Raw genomic sequence first — 17,294 nt, 5'->3', positions numbered from 1 at the left:
CCATGTTAATGAACTGAAACGGTTTTACGTTGCCAGGGTCTCCTTTCATGCATGCTTGTTAATATAGTGAATTACATAGTGAACATCCTTATAAATTGCACTTTATTATTACTGTTTAATTGTAGCATATCATTGTGCCTGGTAACTGGCAGGAAGGTTGGGGTGGGGACATGAAGGGGAAAATCCGAAAGTGATGTAGGGTAACTTTAGGAATTGCCAGAAGCTCTATGGTATACCATAGAGTTTCTGAAAGTGATATAGCAGACTAACAGACATTGAAAATTTGAGGGGGCTTGGAACCGTTTGTTCACATCATAATGAAGTTTAGATAGAAGAAGTGGCATGACAGGTTTTACCCAGGAATGAGCATACCAAACTTGATTGGGACTAGAGATGGGCACGAACAGCAATATGAACAAAAAAAAGCCACGAACACCCCAATCTGCTGTTCAAGAACAAGCTGTTCGTAAGGCCTCATTCTAAACTAACAGGTGGTCATTGCAAGCCTCATTCATTGCTGTTCATCAAGCCAGACAGTCTGGCACCTGCAATCAATTCCCTTGGCAACTTAGGCAGGGATTGTCTGAACTCTATCTGAACTCCTGCTGTTGCCCTGGAAACCCCAATCTAAGCCCAATTTAGCTTGATAGGCAGGTCTTCCTTCCAAGTGTGGAGCTCCAAATTTGTTAAAAGGGAGCAAAAGCCAGGGGGGAGGGGGCTCCCAGCTCTGGCTTTGCAGACAGTGGAGAGGGAGAGACAGTTGGCATTTTGATAGAGTGCATTGGAGCTTGAATTTTCTTTTTGTGGTGGGAACCTCTTCAAGTTCCAGGGCTGCTGCCAGGCTCTGGGCCAAGCTATTATTTATTATTGGTACCTTTCCTGCTGCCTGCTCAGGTCAGGTTTCTGGGAGTGATGCAGTAGGGATCTTGACCAAACTTGGATGATGGCTGGAGGAGAGCCTGCTGGCCCCCACGAACATCCAACCACGAACATGTTTGTGAACAGGTCATGTTCGTAAGTGTTCGTGAGTCCCTGTTCGTGGATGGCAATGAATAACAAACATCATGTTTGGGTTTTTTTCTGTTCGTGCCCATCTCTAATTGATAGTAGGACGAACAATCCCATTTCAAACAATCCCAGTTCATTTAGAAGTGTACGACTGTTCTTAGGATTGCACTACTAGTTATATTTAATTTTGCTGTTTCAAACAAATGTTTTATTCTCCAAACAGATGCTAACGCAAAAGGCTTAGGCATAGTATTGCATCAAGAATTTGAAGGAGGAAAGAGACCTCTAGTGTTTACTAGCTAAAGTACTGAACAGATGCTAGAAAAGTCACAGGAGTTATGTAGAGAAAGCAGAACTATCGTACCAGAGGAGCCTTTCCATGAGGATTCCATGAGGATGATGGCTGGAGGAGAGCCTGCTGGCCCCCACAAACATCCAACCACGAACATGTTTGTGAACAGGTCATGTTCGTAAGTGTTTGTGAGTCCCTGTTCATGGATGGCAACGAGCAACAAACATCATGGTTTTTGTGGGTTTTCCGGGCTGTATTGCCGTATAAACCCACAAAAACCATCGTTCTCCGTCCGTGAAAGCCTTCAACAATACAACAAACATCATGTTTGGGGTTTTTTTTCCTTTGTGCCCATATCTAATTGGGACATATTTATTTTTGTTTGTTTGTTTCAGAGCATTTCTATCCTGTCTTTCTTTAAAATAACATATAAGGAAATTCTGAACAAGGTGAGGCCGTCTGGGACCAATCCTCTACTGGGTGTGTGTGTGTGTGTGTGATTCAGCTATTTGGCCCCTCACATAATCTGTAGTGGGGGCAGAAGGTCAGCTCCCCCTCTGCTCCCTGTCAGCAGTAGTGTGCTGCACTAAACTCTGTTGGAACTATATTTTACGGAAATGGATGTTGCTGCTGTTTTATTGTGTTTTACTATAATTTAAAAGTCTGTTGAAACTACTGTAACCCCCCCCCCCCGAGCTTGCTCACGGGGAGGGCATGCTAGAAGTTTAATAAATGAATGAATGACATGAAAATAGAATTCCCTCCCCCCCCAACTGATAAATGATCAGGTTTTTAAAGATTTGTTTCCTTTATTTCAGATAGTAGACCTCTGTTTATTCATTTCACCACACTTCTACTCTTCCTCCTGAACTCGCACCTCCGCTCACTGACCCCAAAAATCTGAATTAGGCATGCTCCACACTTTACAGTCAAGACACTCACAAGTCCAACTCACCTTGTTTGAAATCCCTGAATTGCACATTGTTGGAAGAGGAGGATTTAACGGTGTCCCTTTCCTCGGGTTTCAGAGGGGAACAAATCAAAGGGTTAGAAAGATAGAGAGGTTAGGGCACTCTGTTTACTGCTCTTATTGTCCTTTGATATGTAGATTGCTATTCTCAAGATTTCCTCCTCTTGACTTCCTCCCTCTCACTTCTTCTCCTCCTGGCTTTGTTCCAGGCAACATCTCTCTCCTTCTCTTCCCTCCATCTTGTCAGTATGGATGCAGGCCTTGTCCTGCCATCTATGTCCATCTTTAGACTAGATAGGTAATTAGGATCTGTCTCTCCTCCTTTCCTATTAGAGTATGGAGTTCCTACAATAAAGAACTCTTATTTCTTTTCTAAATATAACGCAAGAGTATGATTTATTACTTTCTCTTTTGCACACACACCAGCCAGCAGAACCAGCTCACAACCACCTATAATCATGCTTTGGCTATATGCCAAATGATGGACTCTGCTAAAGGCCCAAACATGGAATCCTTTCATTAGGTTTCTGGGGCCTACATAATGATATATTTATCACACATGATGTGAACTCCTGACTGGATCATGACTGCTCCTTAGCAACTTCATCACAAGCATTAACACCATGCATCGACAGTCATTGCTTGACTGTTGCAGTTTACAGCTGTTGTCGCCCAATCTTCTCCAGCCCCTGGAATCATAAAGGGAAGTTACATTTTGGAAGGAAGGGAGTGAGTGTCCCTTTCCATCCAGGGCATACCTGTTACTAAGTGTTCTGCCTCCTCCACCCAGCCTTTTTCTGTCGAATGCAGGAAGATCCGTTGCTTGTTAACTTGTATTTAAATATATATGTAAAATTTAATGGATTTTTTTGTCTTTTGTGAGTGTGTCTATAAGCCACTTTAAGTCCATATTGTGATAAGAAAAGCAGTTCAATAGCACCAAAATAAAAATGCATCTTTCTTACTGGAGAAGAGGTATTTTTCTCATGGTCATGCTCATTCAGGTTGTTTAATTGACCAACTTGTACACAGTATGAATCACTGGCCGTTTGTCCCCTCTTTGTATCTATGTGTTCAAGTGTGTCCCTTGGTGTAGTGGTTAAGAGTGGCAGGACTCTAATCTGGAGAACCGGGTTTGATTCCTCACTCCTCTGCTTGAAGCCAGTGGGGTGACCTTGGGTCAGGCACAGCTCTTCTAGAGCTCTCTCAGCCCCACCCACCTCACAGGCTGATGGTTGCAAGGATAATAACATACTTTGTAAACCACTCTGAGTAGGTGTTAATTTATCCGGAAGGGTGGTATATACATTTAATAACAACAACATTCAATTTATGTTGTTGTTAAATGACGCATTGGATGGATTGCATTGCCTGCTTTTACTGCCTGAGCAGTCAGTGTCATTTTTTCAAGATAGGATCATATGAACTAATTGCAAGGTGAGCTGGGTTTGTGGGCAGACACCAGCACACACAGAGACAGCAAAGTAGTAAGTTTCAAGTATGCCGCTACTCCTGGGGGACAGAGGACCCTATGAAACAGCATGAGGGAAGAATCTGGAGTCTGCATTCAGAAGGGGGAATCAGTGAAAATTTTCCACCAGTTCCTAGCCAATTTTTTTGTGAGAAAGAGGATCATCAGTATGCTTTGAGGCAAGCAATGACCATGAAAACAAATGTATACCACAGAACAGGAAGACAATGCAAAGGGGAAGCAAGACAAAGAAGTGTACCATTGGCCTTTTGGAATGTGTCACTTGTATAACTTAGAACAGGGTGGGTTTTTTCCTTCATGAACTGACATGCGAATACCTAACCATTCTGATTTGTTAACTTAATTTTGTGGCATGAAATAGAACTTAGTTTGTACAAAAAATACAGTCATAACATTGAAAGATTGTTTATAGTTGTGAAAAGACTTGGACTACAGTGTACTGATTCCAGGAAAGGTTTAATTGAAAAGTCAAAAAGTAGAAGTTCCAGTTGGGGCCATGTTGTATGACAATTCATATTTTCTGACAAGTAATCTTTTAAGGAAATTCTGGCATTTACAATTTACACATTTTTTAAGGTTGCAGCCAAGGGCCAGGCTAGGGTTGAGATGAAGAACATCAGAGGATGTGGAAGGAGGTGTGCTAAGTGGGTGGGCTCCTTCTTTGGTCAGTCTGTGTGGCCGCCGCCATTTCTGGGTGGCAGCGGATGGAGGCAGGATGTGAGGGAGGTAGCTAGTCACAACTTTAGGTGGTTGGTAAGTTTGAGGCATTAGGCCAGATCCAGCTCACTCGTCTCTTCAAGGTTCCCCGTAAGGGATCTGGGGTGGAGCCAAAGGGTACATGTCTGGGTGAGACAGTTGCAGGCTTTGCCTCAGGAGGCAGGTGCCATCCAGCACCTGTTGAGTGGCTGTACATCACCTGCCATCCCTCGGAGTCCAGTAGATGTTCTGGGGAAACATAGCATCAAACGGCAGTGGGCCTCCAATGCAGTGGAGCTGCTGCCCTATGCCTTGCCAATACTCCAATGGTTATAATCAATAAAGTTATGGCCCATTTCAACCAATCATGCAGTATTCTTCACTGGAGCTCCAGCCTCAACACCTCCCATAAGATACAACCAACTCCAGGAATAATCCTCCCAATTTAAATGTCTTGAGTCTGAAATGTCTTTAGTTTAAAGTTGAAAACTTCTGGCTATCATGGGAACATGAAGAAGGTAGAATGATTATCTTGGGAACATGTAGAATTTACAGTCCTTTAATAAAATTAACTGTACTGTCTAGTCCTATTTTGGCACAGGGGAAAGTGACGAACCAGTGATCAACGAGGAATGGAGCAGAATGAAACGCATCTTCAAGGTGATACCATGAAACCAAGACACCGTTGTCTTCCAGTCGTTTCTTATACAACAGGCTATCATCTCTCATCACATCGAATTCACAAGTTAAGAAGAAAGTCTCGGGAAGACCTTGTAAAAAAGAATCGTCAGCCAGAAGTGGGGAAAGTTTTCTTTCAAGCGCTTCTTTCATCATGTTGAATAAATTATCTTCCGAAGAACGAGGCGGTGCTGGGTTGACGTTTCTGTCCCTAAACTTCTGAGGGATATTGTCTGGATCTACAAATTTCCCATATTTCTCTTGAAGGCTTTCGGGCATAAAATTTCCTTCAATAGCCATGTCGATCATTGATGGGGATTGATCAAGATAATGTGCAGCAAATTTCAAAAGCTCTCTCCGAGGTACAATGGGGATACAACGATTCTGCTGATAAGAAGGTAAAGTAAAGTCCAGTGCTTGGAGAAACGGATAGAGCAGCACCTGAGCACGGACTTTGGGGAGGTCCGTTCTGTATTTCAGCTCTTGGCAGAGGTAAGCGGTCAATGTGCCTCCGAAACTGTCCCCACAAAGTATTATACGGGCAGGGTCCACCCCATAGTTCTCTGAATTCTTCATAAAGTGAACAGTGGCATCATAACATTCAATAAACTGTGATGGATAAGGGCTTTCTGGAGCAAGATGATACCTGTTAATACAAAGGTCAAGACGTTAAACCAAAATTGTGTCTAGTTTGTTCACTGGACCATTTTATTTTCTCAAGTTCCAAGCCAAAGGTACAAAATCTGTGCCTCGAATTTATTTAAGATTCTGCTCAACCAGAAAAGAACTCGGGATCCTAACATACAAATATTCTTCTCTGGCTTGCTATATATAAGATACAATTTCTCTCTACAGCCCATAGTTATTTTACAGTTACTGTTTGTACAGTGGGAATTTTTTTTTAATCAATTTGAAACATATTTCAATTGCTACAGACTGCCAGTTTCAAAGGCTAATGCCAGACAACATCATTGCCTTTTATTCATGACAATACTTAAAAACCCACTGCTGGATTAGGTAAGGCCTTATTGATCAAAAGATGTTCAAATGCTGCTTTCTAAGGAACTGATCAATTAAACTTTGCAGCCTTAAGGTTTGGAGAAAAGAAAGGTACTACATTTGAGTCCAAAGGCTTAATTATCTCTAAGGATGGCAGAGTTCCTTTGCAGCAGTTGGGACAGTGAACTGATTAAAGACTAACGAAAGCTTTATTATTAGAAATGACAGATTGGATGGAAGGACAGAGATAATTTAGCTGCCTAGCTAGTTTTACAGAGAGTGAAATGTGGAGAATTCTAGGACAGTTTGAGAGCCAAGCTACAAGTGACGCTGTACACAGGTTGGACACTTGTCAGCTTCCCTCAAGTTTTGATGGGAAATGTAGGCATCCTGGTCTTGCAGCTGTAATGGAGAGCCAAGCTGTAAAACTAGGACGCCTACATTTCCCATCAAAACTTGAGGGAAGCTGACAAGTGTCTAACCTGTGTACGGTGTCACTTGTAGCTTGGCTCTAAGATTAGCAGTCTGCGGACAGACAAGGGGTAAACATCCTTAAGAAAAAAAGTGCCCCCCCACAGTCCTGTCTATCTTGAGCGTGTTGCCCCTTGCTAGATCTTCTTTCCTTCCTTCTCCTTCTTTTTATTCTAAACATTGCTGTATTCGAACAGGTTTCCCCTCCCCCCCCCTGCAATTTTGAAAACATTTTATTTTAAGAGGAGAATGAGCCAGAAGAGGAAGTTCCAATCATGTCACATCTGAGAGCCAAGCTACACATGACGAATGACACTTGAACAGCAAGTGTATTTCTCCCTGTTCACTTGCCCTCCACTCAATCCACTTGCTGTTCAAGTGTCATTCGTCATGTGTAGCTTGGCCCTGAATGCCATAAACTTTTACAATGAAAGCGAGATAAAAGAACTGACATAGGAAATAGTAACTTACCCAACAGATACAAGTACAGCGTTACTTTCCTTGGCAATATAACGGCACATCCTTTCGTAAGCATCTGGAAAATTATGTTTTTGGACAAATGTAAAACTAGATTGCTCGGGATAACCTGTTTAAATTTGCATCTATTTTTCCCGTTTTCCTTCCTTGTACTGTCTGCATTCTGTTTGGTTGCTCTGACTCCCCCCATCTTTTGTGCCCATCCAAAATATTGCCCCCTACTGTGTCAAGAGTCCCAGAGTTTTGCCTGAATCCTTGACTAGAAGTTTCCTGGGTTTTCTGAGGATTTGATTCACAGACTTCTTGCTAAGAGCTTTTTCTTGCATACAGGGTTCCTGGGATATAGAACAAAACTCAAGACACAGTTGTTCCCTGTACCACATACATCTTGCACCATGTACAATTTGCAACCAACCCAAATATCATCTTAAAAAAACACCATATGACTTGTTAACATAAAAAGACTAGTTATTGATTACCTATATATGAACTATATTTTCTTCCATTCTCTTGCCTCCTTTCATGTTGCATGTTTCTTCCAAGGACTTCAATTAAGCATCAATGCCCCCCTCAACCAGGGTGGTGCAGTGGCTAGGATCTGGGAGAACTCAGTTCAAATCCCCCCACTACTATGCAAGCTTGCGGGGCGGTCTTGGGTCAGTCACACATTCTCTGCCTAATCTACCTCACAGAGTTGTTTTGAAGATAGAGTGGAGGAAAAGAGGACGATGTACGTTCCACTGGGGAGAAATGAGAGTTATATATGAAGTGAAAAAATAAAAATAAATAAGTGAGAGATAGTTAAACTGAGACATAGTGACCGACCCAAGGTCAGTCTCTTCCTTCCATTCCTTAAAGGCAGGGCTCATTTTGAGGAGGAACACACAGGAACACAGTTCCGGTAGTTCTCCAAAGAGGTCACATGTCAGGTGGCCCCGCCCATCTGATTTTCGGCCATTTTGGGCCCATTGCAGCCTGGATTGGGGCCGAAACAGCCAGGATAGGTGATGTCAGGGGGTGTGGCATATGCAAACCAGTTATGCTAATGATGCACTTCCAGTGATGTCAAAGGGTGTGGCATATGCTAATGAGTTATGCTAATGAGTTTCTGCAGCTCTTTTTCTGTGAAATGACCCCTGCTTTAAGGGGCTTCTGAATTTGAGGCACACCGCAAAAGTCTTGCTTGATTCCTTGGCAAAGAAGGCCCTCAGACATGTTCTCTTCCACCTGGAAATATGCTGATGGGCAAAGGCTTGTAGCCCCTCAGATACCACCAATCTTGTGATGAAGCACCAAGCCCACCCTGGTCAGCATTGGAATAATAGTGCTCTGAAGTGATTTGCCCTCCTCTGTAGTAAAAATCCTTTGATTTTAGCTTTCCTTATCACTCCATATAGATTGGCACGTTATCTATCATCCTGTCTTTGCCTGTGGTGTGAATTCAAGTAGATGTTGCTTTAGTGTCACCGTTCTATATATTTAGAGAGAGAGAGAGAGAGAATGAGAGATGTTTGTTTCTGGCATATTTAGGGAAAATCTGAACCTCATACAGAGGTAGAGTTGCTAACAACAACAACAACAACATTCAATCTGTATACCACCCTTCAGGGCAACTTAACACCCACTCAGAGCAGATTACAAAGTATGTTGTTATTATCCCCACAAAAAAACATCCTGTGAGGTGGGTGGAGTGACTGACCCAAGGTCACCCAGCTGGCATCAAGTGGAGGAGTGGGGAATCAAACCCACTAAACTTCTCTTCCACAATTGTTGCTGTGCTGTTCTCAGATACACTTCTGTTCTTAATCTACAATGCCCTGGGTTCGTCAGTAAAAGGGTGGGATATAAACACAGCGAAACAATAAATAAACTGTTCTATTTGATTAGTAGAGACTCATTCATCTTAGAAACTGTGTCCTTGTTTTAAAAGTTCAAAAAATGTTTTGTTACCAATACTCCCAAAGATTCCATTTCCTCCATGGTAGTACACGATTCCTTTCCTTTGATCAGCACATGGGACTTTGGGTTCGTATATCCTCACAGATACACTCTCAAAGAACGTATCGTTGATGGAGAGGGTTGGGTCATCTGACGGAGGAATCCCATCCAACATAAACCTCACTAGAGAAAGCCATTTGCAAATACCCATTTTCCAGAAAATGTAATTCTTTTTGCAATGGGAGGGAAACAGAAAATAGAAAAAAAAATATTTTAGGGAGTTATACCTCTCCACTTTATAAAAGCTATTTTTAAAAATGGACCAAAACAGCAGTTTAAGATGAGCAGGACTCGTTTTGAGGGGGAACATGCAGGAACGCAGGTCTGGTAGTTCTCCAAAGAGGTCACGTCAGGTGGCCCCGCCCACCTGATTTTCGGCCATTTTGGGCCCATTTCAGCCTGGATTAGGCCCAAAATAGCCAGGATTAGTCCCCAAATGGCCAGGATCGGGCCTCTGATGGGCCGTGGATCACTCTCCTGCTCAGCAGTGGCCCTATTCTGACCATTTTGCGCCCCTTTCGGGCCATTTTCAGCCCCTTTTTGTCATTTTGGGCCCAATTTCGGCCCTGAATGGCTAGGATGGGGTCCAAAACAGCCAGGATAGGTGATGCCAGGGGGTGTGGCATATGCAAATCAGTTATGCTAATGACACACTTCCAGTGGTGTCAAGGGGCATGGCATATGCTAATGAGTAATACTAATGAGTTATGCTAATTAGTCCCTACAGCTCTTTTTCTACAAAATAACCCCTGAAGATGAGGAAGCGAGGCAGGAGACATTTCCTGATTCATAGTTTTATTCAGGCTGAGGCTGACTATTTGGGCCCTTTCTCATTTTCATTTTAAACTTTTTTTTTAATCCATTGCCACCCCAACTCTGTGTAAAGTGATGCAGGGACAACAGTTTCAAACAACATTTACATAGGTTTATAAACTGTGTGTGACACGCTATGTCCGTTTCAACCTGCACCCCTTTTTTTTGGTATGACACATTTTTTTAAAAAATCAAACTTTTACAATATACTAACATAGCAATACCAGTTTTTGTAAAAGAATAGAAAAGATCATACTGGAAATGGGCAAGGAAATATAATGGCTGTTTTTGATTTTGCTACTACAGACTAACACGGCTAACTCCTCTGAACCTTTACAGAAGCAAACTGATCTCCATATCAGAAGGAGCTGTTTGCATCTCCATATCAGAAGGAGCTGTTTGCATCTACTCCGCCCTCCCCTTTCCTCCTCTATATCTGACCAGTTTCTTTTGGCCCTCCATACATCTGACAAAGAGAACTGTGATTGTTGTTGTGGGTTTTCCGGGCTGTATTGCTGTGGTCTTGGCATTGTAGTTCCTGACGTTTCACCAGCAGCTGTGGCTGGCATCTTCAGAGGTGTAGCACCAAAAGACAGAGGTCTCTCAGTGTCTGTGATTCTCGAAAGCTTATGCTACAATAAAATTGGTTAGTCTTAAAGGTGCTACTGGACTCTTTTTGATTTTCACCACAGACATTTCAAACAATATTTTGAAGCAAATCTGACTGAAGGCTAGCACTGAAGGGAGAGAGAGCCGGGGGGGGGGGGCAAGACAGCAAAACAACCAGACAACCATGATAGAGTTGAAAGAGGCCACAACTTTATTGATTTATAGTTTGTGGAGCATTAGCATTGCATAGGGCATCAGCTAGCCTGCCTGCCAGACGATGACCCTCACACTCCCTCAGATCTCAGCTGAGGGAACAATGGGATGACAGTTGGTGGGATACCAAGTGGGTGTACACCCCTGTGTGGATCCCCTGCCACCTGAGAAGCAGACCTGACATCCCCTGAGCTGGACATGCACCCATTGTTAATTTCCTCTTTGCCTTGGGAAGGCTCTGTCAGTTTCACTTCCCCTTCTAGGAGGCGAAGACGAAATAAACAAACCCTCTGAGGAGCAATCTTTGCTGCTCTGTTACCTACCTACAGAAGAGAAATTGACAGAGCCTTCCAATCTGTCTTTTAAAACAGCTTCCCGGCTAACATTGCAATTCTCTTCACATGAGCATCTTTGTGTAATTCATCTGTTGGCACTAAAATTTGTTAGCAACCAGTAATCAAAATGGGTTACAAAGGCATTGCGAAAGGAACCTTGGAAGATATAAAAGACAACTGTGAGCTAAGCTACAGATTTCAATAATCATCTAATTCAGTTCTCGCTCTGCTGCTTGGACAAGTCTCCGCCCAGCCGAGAATTTCCATGCTTTTAATTTCTGCTTTGAAATCTGAACAACACAGAGCCAAGCTGCAAGAGACAAATTACTTGAGGAGGAGCATGTGAAGGGGGTCGCAATGTTAGCCGGGAAGCTGAGTTTTAAAAGAGATCGGAAGGCTTTGTCAGTTTCCCCTCTCTACAGAGCCAGGGAGATGCTGCTCAGAAGGTTTGTTAATTTCCTCTTGGCCACTTAGAAGGGGAGGTGAAACTGACAGAGCCTTCAGGAGGCAAGAGGAAATAACAAACCCTCTGAGCTGCAATCTCCCAGGCTCTGTAGAGAGGAGAAATTGACAAAGCCTTCCGATCTCTTTTAAAACTCAGCTTCCCGGCTAACATTGCGACCCCCTTCACATGCTCCTCCTCATGTAATTTGTCTCTTGCAGCTTGGCTCTGTGTTGTTCAGATTTCAAAGCAGAAATTAAAAGCATGGAAATTCTCGGCTGGGCGGAGACTTGTCCAAGCAGCAGAGCGAGAACTGAATTAGATGATTATTGAAGTCTGTGAATTTATAACAAGCTGAAAAAAATTGACCTAATGGATAGGCTAGCATTGTAGACCTTGCACAACTCTTTAAAAGCTGCATATTCTGAAGTTAAAATTAAACCAAATTACTTACCAAGCCAAAGGTTATGATTATTGAGATGTGAAGGAATCGCAGCTTTAGAGGGTGGCAAACTCCAGAAGGAACAGTAGATGTGGAAATGTGATAATAGACAGCCCACACCAGCAATAGTAAGAGAGCAGCTAGCAGTACACCTGCTAGCTGTGAAAGAAGACTCCAAATAAGAGCCATTGTGCGTTCGGCTCAGCAGCTTACAGCAGGAGAAACGTCTGTGGCTGGGCTCTCCAGGGTAGTGAAGTGTCCAAGCTTAAAAGGAACAAACAGATATGTAGGAAACAGGAGCGCTGCTTGAATGCTCCTTAAATGTATGCATAGGTATTAATTATGAATGGGAGCATTGCAGCCAATAATTTGATTTACAGCGCAATCCTAAGCAGAGTTACTCCAGTCTAAACCCGTTGATTTCAGCGGGCTTAGACTAGAGTAACTCTGCTTAGGATTGCATTATTACCATGAATGTATACTTCATCTGACGTAGTATTTAAACATGATCGAGCTGCAATAGAAGTCACTATCACAAGGATAATATCCGGATCTATGACATCACAGTCCCTTTGTGCATTTCAGCTTAATTCTTCATTACTGCCTAGGGGGCTTTTTTTTACAAGCTTCTTTGAACAGCGAATCTACAATTATTTTGCCGTCATCAGCCATGTATGATATTGAGACGGTTGTTTGTTCTTCGCTAATAATAGGTCTTTGAATGGGAATGGTATATAGGAAACCCATTGGAAGTCTATGGATCTTCCGTTCAGAAAAGATCAGTACCACAAGATGTAGAAGAACCCGCACAATTATTTCATGCTGTATATGCTGCCAACCAGAACATATTCCTGGGCTGGGCCTTTGACACACGTGTGTGTTTTTTACAGCACCTAGCAATTTCAGACACTTGACAATAATGACTGTTAGCTGCTTTCCTGTATGATTATTCTTGACAATTGGTCTATGGACCAGTTGGGAGTGAAAAAAGCATTTATAGGATACCGCGTGATGAGCGGATGAATGTTTCCTGTGTCATGTCCAAGACTTATGGCAAAGCATCCTTATTAAATCTCTGTGCATATGGCTGGTCTCATGTGCATTACAGAAAGCCAGTTTGACTGTCATGGTTTGAACTCCATAACCCATAAAACTAGTTCGGTGGTACAGCCAAGAAGCTCTAGGGAAGACTTCTCACCACTACGAAGTACTGCCGTACGAGTGGAAGCGTGGTAAGTAGGAATATATTCATCCTAACAATTACTAAGTTTTGTAATGTCATGTAACAAATAGAAAGATCAAAAAACATCAGAGATGGCTTGGGTAGTCCTGAGTATCTGTGAAGTAGTACTACCAACTAAGCACAGTATATTTGGGTCATTTTAAGGACGAGGGAAAGGCCACCACGTTACAAGTTTCTACTACCCCCCTCCCCCCCGTGAAACTTCTGTGAACAGACACAGGTTTCCTGCTTACTTCCATTTGGCTTACAGCCTAATGGTGGGGAGAATTTGCCCCGGGTGGGGGAATAAATGCACTTTTTAAAGGATGTTTTAAGATGTTACATTATATATATAATTTACTAGTTGATCATGATTATGATTATAATTGTGAGCTGTTCCTTTAAGGCATGTGGCAGTTTCCTAGGCAGCTGCATGGAATTAAGGGGATAGTTTTTGTTAAGAATGGGTATGTTGCCAATATGCTTAGAGAGCATTTCGCCAGCTGGTTTTCGAAGAGCAGGCTTTGTATCTGGTTAAGGAAAGACTATGGGACTGGCTTTCTTCTTACGGAAATGTTGAGTTGTAAACCAGAAGTAAGTCTAAATAATATAGCATATGCTTTTTTATAATATTAAGATTCTGTTTTATTAATATTAAGATTCTATTCAGCTGCATGGCATCCTTTATGTTAAAATGATTGTGGCTAGGGAGAGAACTTCTGATGGAGATTTATTAAGAATAGCTTCTAAGGAATGTCAACTATGAAACAGGCTTACATCTAGATACTTGTCTACTACAACTTATTACAAAAGCCTCTGTGGCTTGTTACTACAACTTATTACAGAAGCTGGTATAATAACAATGGTATATATATAAAACAATGGGTCTTTTCTAAATTGGTGCTATGGGATCACATTAATTGTTGTTACAATTTCCCCCTCATTTATGTAATGTGTTAGAACCACATGTAACTTTATGATATAGCTGTTGGAAGAGGAGGATTTAACATTGTCCCTTTCCTCAGGTTTCAGAGGGGGGGAAACCAAAGAGTTAGAAAGATAGAGAGGCCAGGGAATTCTGTTTACTGCTCTGACTGTCCTTTGATATGCAGATTGCTATTCTCAGGATTTCCTCCTCCTGACTTCCTCCCTCTCCCTCCTCCTCTTCTTGGCTTTGTTCCAGGCAACACCTCTCTCCTTCTCCTCCCTCCATCTTGGCAGCATGAATGCAGGCCTTGCCCTGCAATCCATGCCCAGCAGACTAGATAGGTAGTTAGGATCTGTCTCTCCTCCTTTCCTATCAGAGTATGGAGTTCTTGCAATAAAGAACTCTTACTTCTTCGCTAAATATAAAGTAAGTGTATGCTTTTATTATTTTCTCTCCTGCACTCACATGAGCCAGCAGAACGAGCTCACAACCACCTATAATCACGCTTCCTATGCCAAACGATAGACTCTGCTAACGGCCCAAACATAGAATCCTTTAATTCGGTTTCTGGGGCCTACATAATGATTTATTTATCAATAGCCGCTATAAATAACAACAAAATTTGTTTTATATACCACCCTTCAGGACAACTGAATGCCACACTCAGTGCAGTTTACAAAGTATGTTGTTATTATCCTCACAACCATCACCCTGTGAGGTGAGTGGGGCAGAGAGAGAGAGCTCCAGAGAGCCGTGACTAGCCCAAGGTCACCCAGCTGGCTTGAAGTGGAGGAGTGGGGAATCAAACCCAGTTCTCTAGATGAGAGTCCTGCCACTTTTAACCACTACACCATCACAGTGTTGTTTGTCTTTATGTTTTTGTTTTTTTACACTGTGACCCCAGTCTGTTTGTTTGCTTGCTTGCTTCCTTGTGTGTGTGTGTTTGTTTTACAAAGTGTAGCTTAATTTTCTTTCCTTCAGTTGGCCTGTTCATACATAACAATTCCAAAATGAATTTTGCAACCTGAAATAGAACTCAAGATGTGCAATTGCGGTTCACAACATTGGAAGTAGGTGTTTACCACTGCAAAAGGAATAGGACAAAATATATGCCTAGTGAGATGATGGCCAAGAATGCAGATGGCTTTTAAGAGGGAGGGGGTTAGACAGGTTCATGGAGGGGAGGCCTTTCAATGGCTTCTGGCTATGGTGAGTTATGGGGACTTCCATATACAGAGGCCACAAACCTCTGAATACCTGTGCTCAGAGGCAGTGGCCGTCATCACGTGGCCCCTTATTTCGTCAGTTTTGCACTAGAAATCATTTCCTCTGTTATCGATGTATTGTCGAAGGCTTTCATGGCCGGAGAACGATGGTTGTTGTGGGTTTTCTGGGCTGTATTGCCGTGGTCTTGGCATTGTAGTTCCTGACGTTTCGCCAGCAGCTGTGGCTGGCATCTTCAGAGGTGTAGCACCAAAAGACAGAGATCTCTCAGTCTTTTGGTGCTACAGAGATCTCTGTCTTCTGGTGCTACACCTCTGAAGATGCCAGCCACAGCTGCTGGCGAAACGTCAGGAACTACAATGCCAAGACCACGGCAATACAGCCCGGAAAACCCACAACAACCATCCTCTGTTATCGTTATCAGAATGGATTGTCTCATCTTTTGATGACTGCTTGCACTTCCAGTTGGTCACATTAACAGGGGAAAGCACAATTTGACGGGCAGTCAAAGTGCCTCCAGAAACGGGGCCAAAAAATCCGGGGGCCCCTTTAAAAAAAAAATTTCCCTGCATATTTGCACTGAATCGCACTTCTGTTATACCAATGTTGTGCTGGGCCAACACTGATATATATTTTTAAAAGGGAGGGGGGATGATGGGCAGCCAAGCAGAGAATCCACGGCTATTTGGCACTAAAATTTTAGAGGAAATGTCAGTGTACTCAATCCGTGTAAACTGCTTCAGTTGTTCTTGCATGGCAGAATATCGCAATAGCGCTATAAGACTTACCTTTAAAAAAATTACTTTGAGGCTTAATTGCGGGTCATGCTGGGGCTTGTGGGGTGGTGGGGCAGGAGAATCAGCGTTAGGTGGGACAGATGATCGGGGAAGTGAGCGCTTTGGCATTGCAAAGTGTTCACAGTCGATCCAGGGCATTCACATGGAAGTGGATGAGGATGACATAAAGAGTCACAAAGCGTGATTTGGGGAGAATGGCAAAATCACAACAGAACCGGAATAAGGTGAGCATTCAGCGGGAGATGGCGCTAGTTTGGTGCTAAATATATGGCCATGTGACGACGGCCAGTGTTAAGGGAAGCCTTGGCCTCTGTGCCCTTTTCTTTATCCCTCCAAAGCAACTGTTTGGCTACTGGCTGATTCCGCACACGTTGGATAATGCACTTCCAATCCTCTTTAGAGATCATTTGGAACTGAATTTTTCGAGTGTGAAACAAAAAATCCACTTCCAAACGATAGCTAAAGTGCATTATCCAACGTGTGCGGAATCAGGGTTTGGGACCAGAAAGGATCATCTTAAGTTCTTACGTTATACAGGATGTTGCTCAGTCACAAGTACGGATGCTGCAAATTTCGGTATGAACACATACGACAATCAAATCTACCTGGTTTGACCGGCACGATCAAAGTGAGAAAATCCCTGAGCTTGTTTTGGTTCAGTGGCAAACAGGCTCGAGTGCCTTGTGAATGGGTTTGGTGCTGTGATCTCTGTCTGTGCTCGGGCTACCAGCAATTGCATGCTCTTATTTATTAACAGATGGATGGATACTGCTTCCTGGTTAACCAGGTCATTCTGGTTCTTGGAGGGAGAAGAGGTTGTGGAGTGAGTTCTCCTCATGAGAACGGAGGAGCATTGGTATGCAAACTTAGCTGTTCTGGATCCTAGAGAAGATTGTGGGGGGGGGGGGGGTTTCAGGCTTGGGCAAGGAATTACAGGCATGCAAATCTGTCTTGGTGTTAACTTAAAGCCTTGAAAATAAACACTTCTTCCAAAGTAGCCGTGGTGTTCCTTGCCATACCATTCCTGTTTTGCTGTGCAGTACATAGCTCCATCATCTTTAATTTCTGCTTATTGTGCACAAAAATGCATTGTGCAGATTAGGAAGAAGGGTGAAAACGTTTCTGGGCAAACACTCTGAGAACAGACCCTCCAGCTGGAGCCTGGACATGTCCCAGAATTACCACTGA

At 42.9% G+C, this 17,294-nt stretch overlaps 1 protein-coding gene across 1 annotated transcript; it reads right to left on the bottom strand.

Moving 5' to 3' along the window:
- Positions 1-5,007: 5,007 nt before the first annotated feature.
- LOC129344879 (arylacetamide deacetylase-like 4) lies at positions 5,008-12,124 on the bottom strand. Its single transcript, XM_055001792.1, has 4 exons — positions 11,948-12,124; positions 9,034-9,250; positions 7,078-7,141; positions 5,008-5,782 (listed from the first exon to the last, which is right to left on the bottom strand). Exons 1-4 carry the CDS (start codon positions 12,122-12,124, stop codon positions 5,008-5,010), a joined length of 1,233 nt encoding a protein of 410 aa, XP_054857767.1.
- Between the last annotated feature and the right edge of the window lie 5,170 nt (positions 12,125-17,294).

This window comes from Eublepharis macularius, chromosome 17 (genome assembly GCF_028583425.1).
Source record: "Eublepharis macularius isolate TG4126 chromosome 17, MPM_Emac_v1.0, whole genome shotgun sequence".
Classification (NCBI taxonomy): Eukaryota; Metazoa; Chordata; class Lepidosauria; order Squamata; family Eublepharidae; genus Eublepharis; species Eublepharis macularius.
The sequence above is the reverse complement of the archived record's forward strand: the minus strand, read 5'-3'. Positions and strand labels throughout refer to the sequence as shown.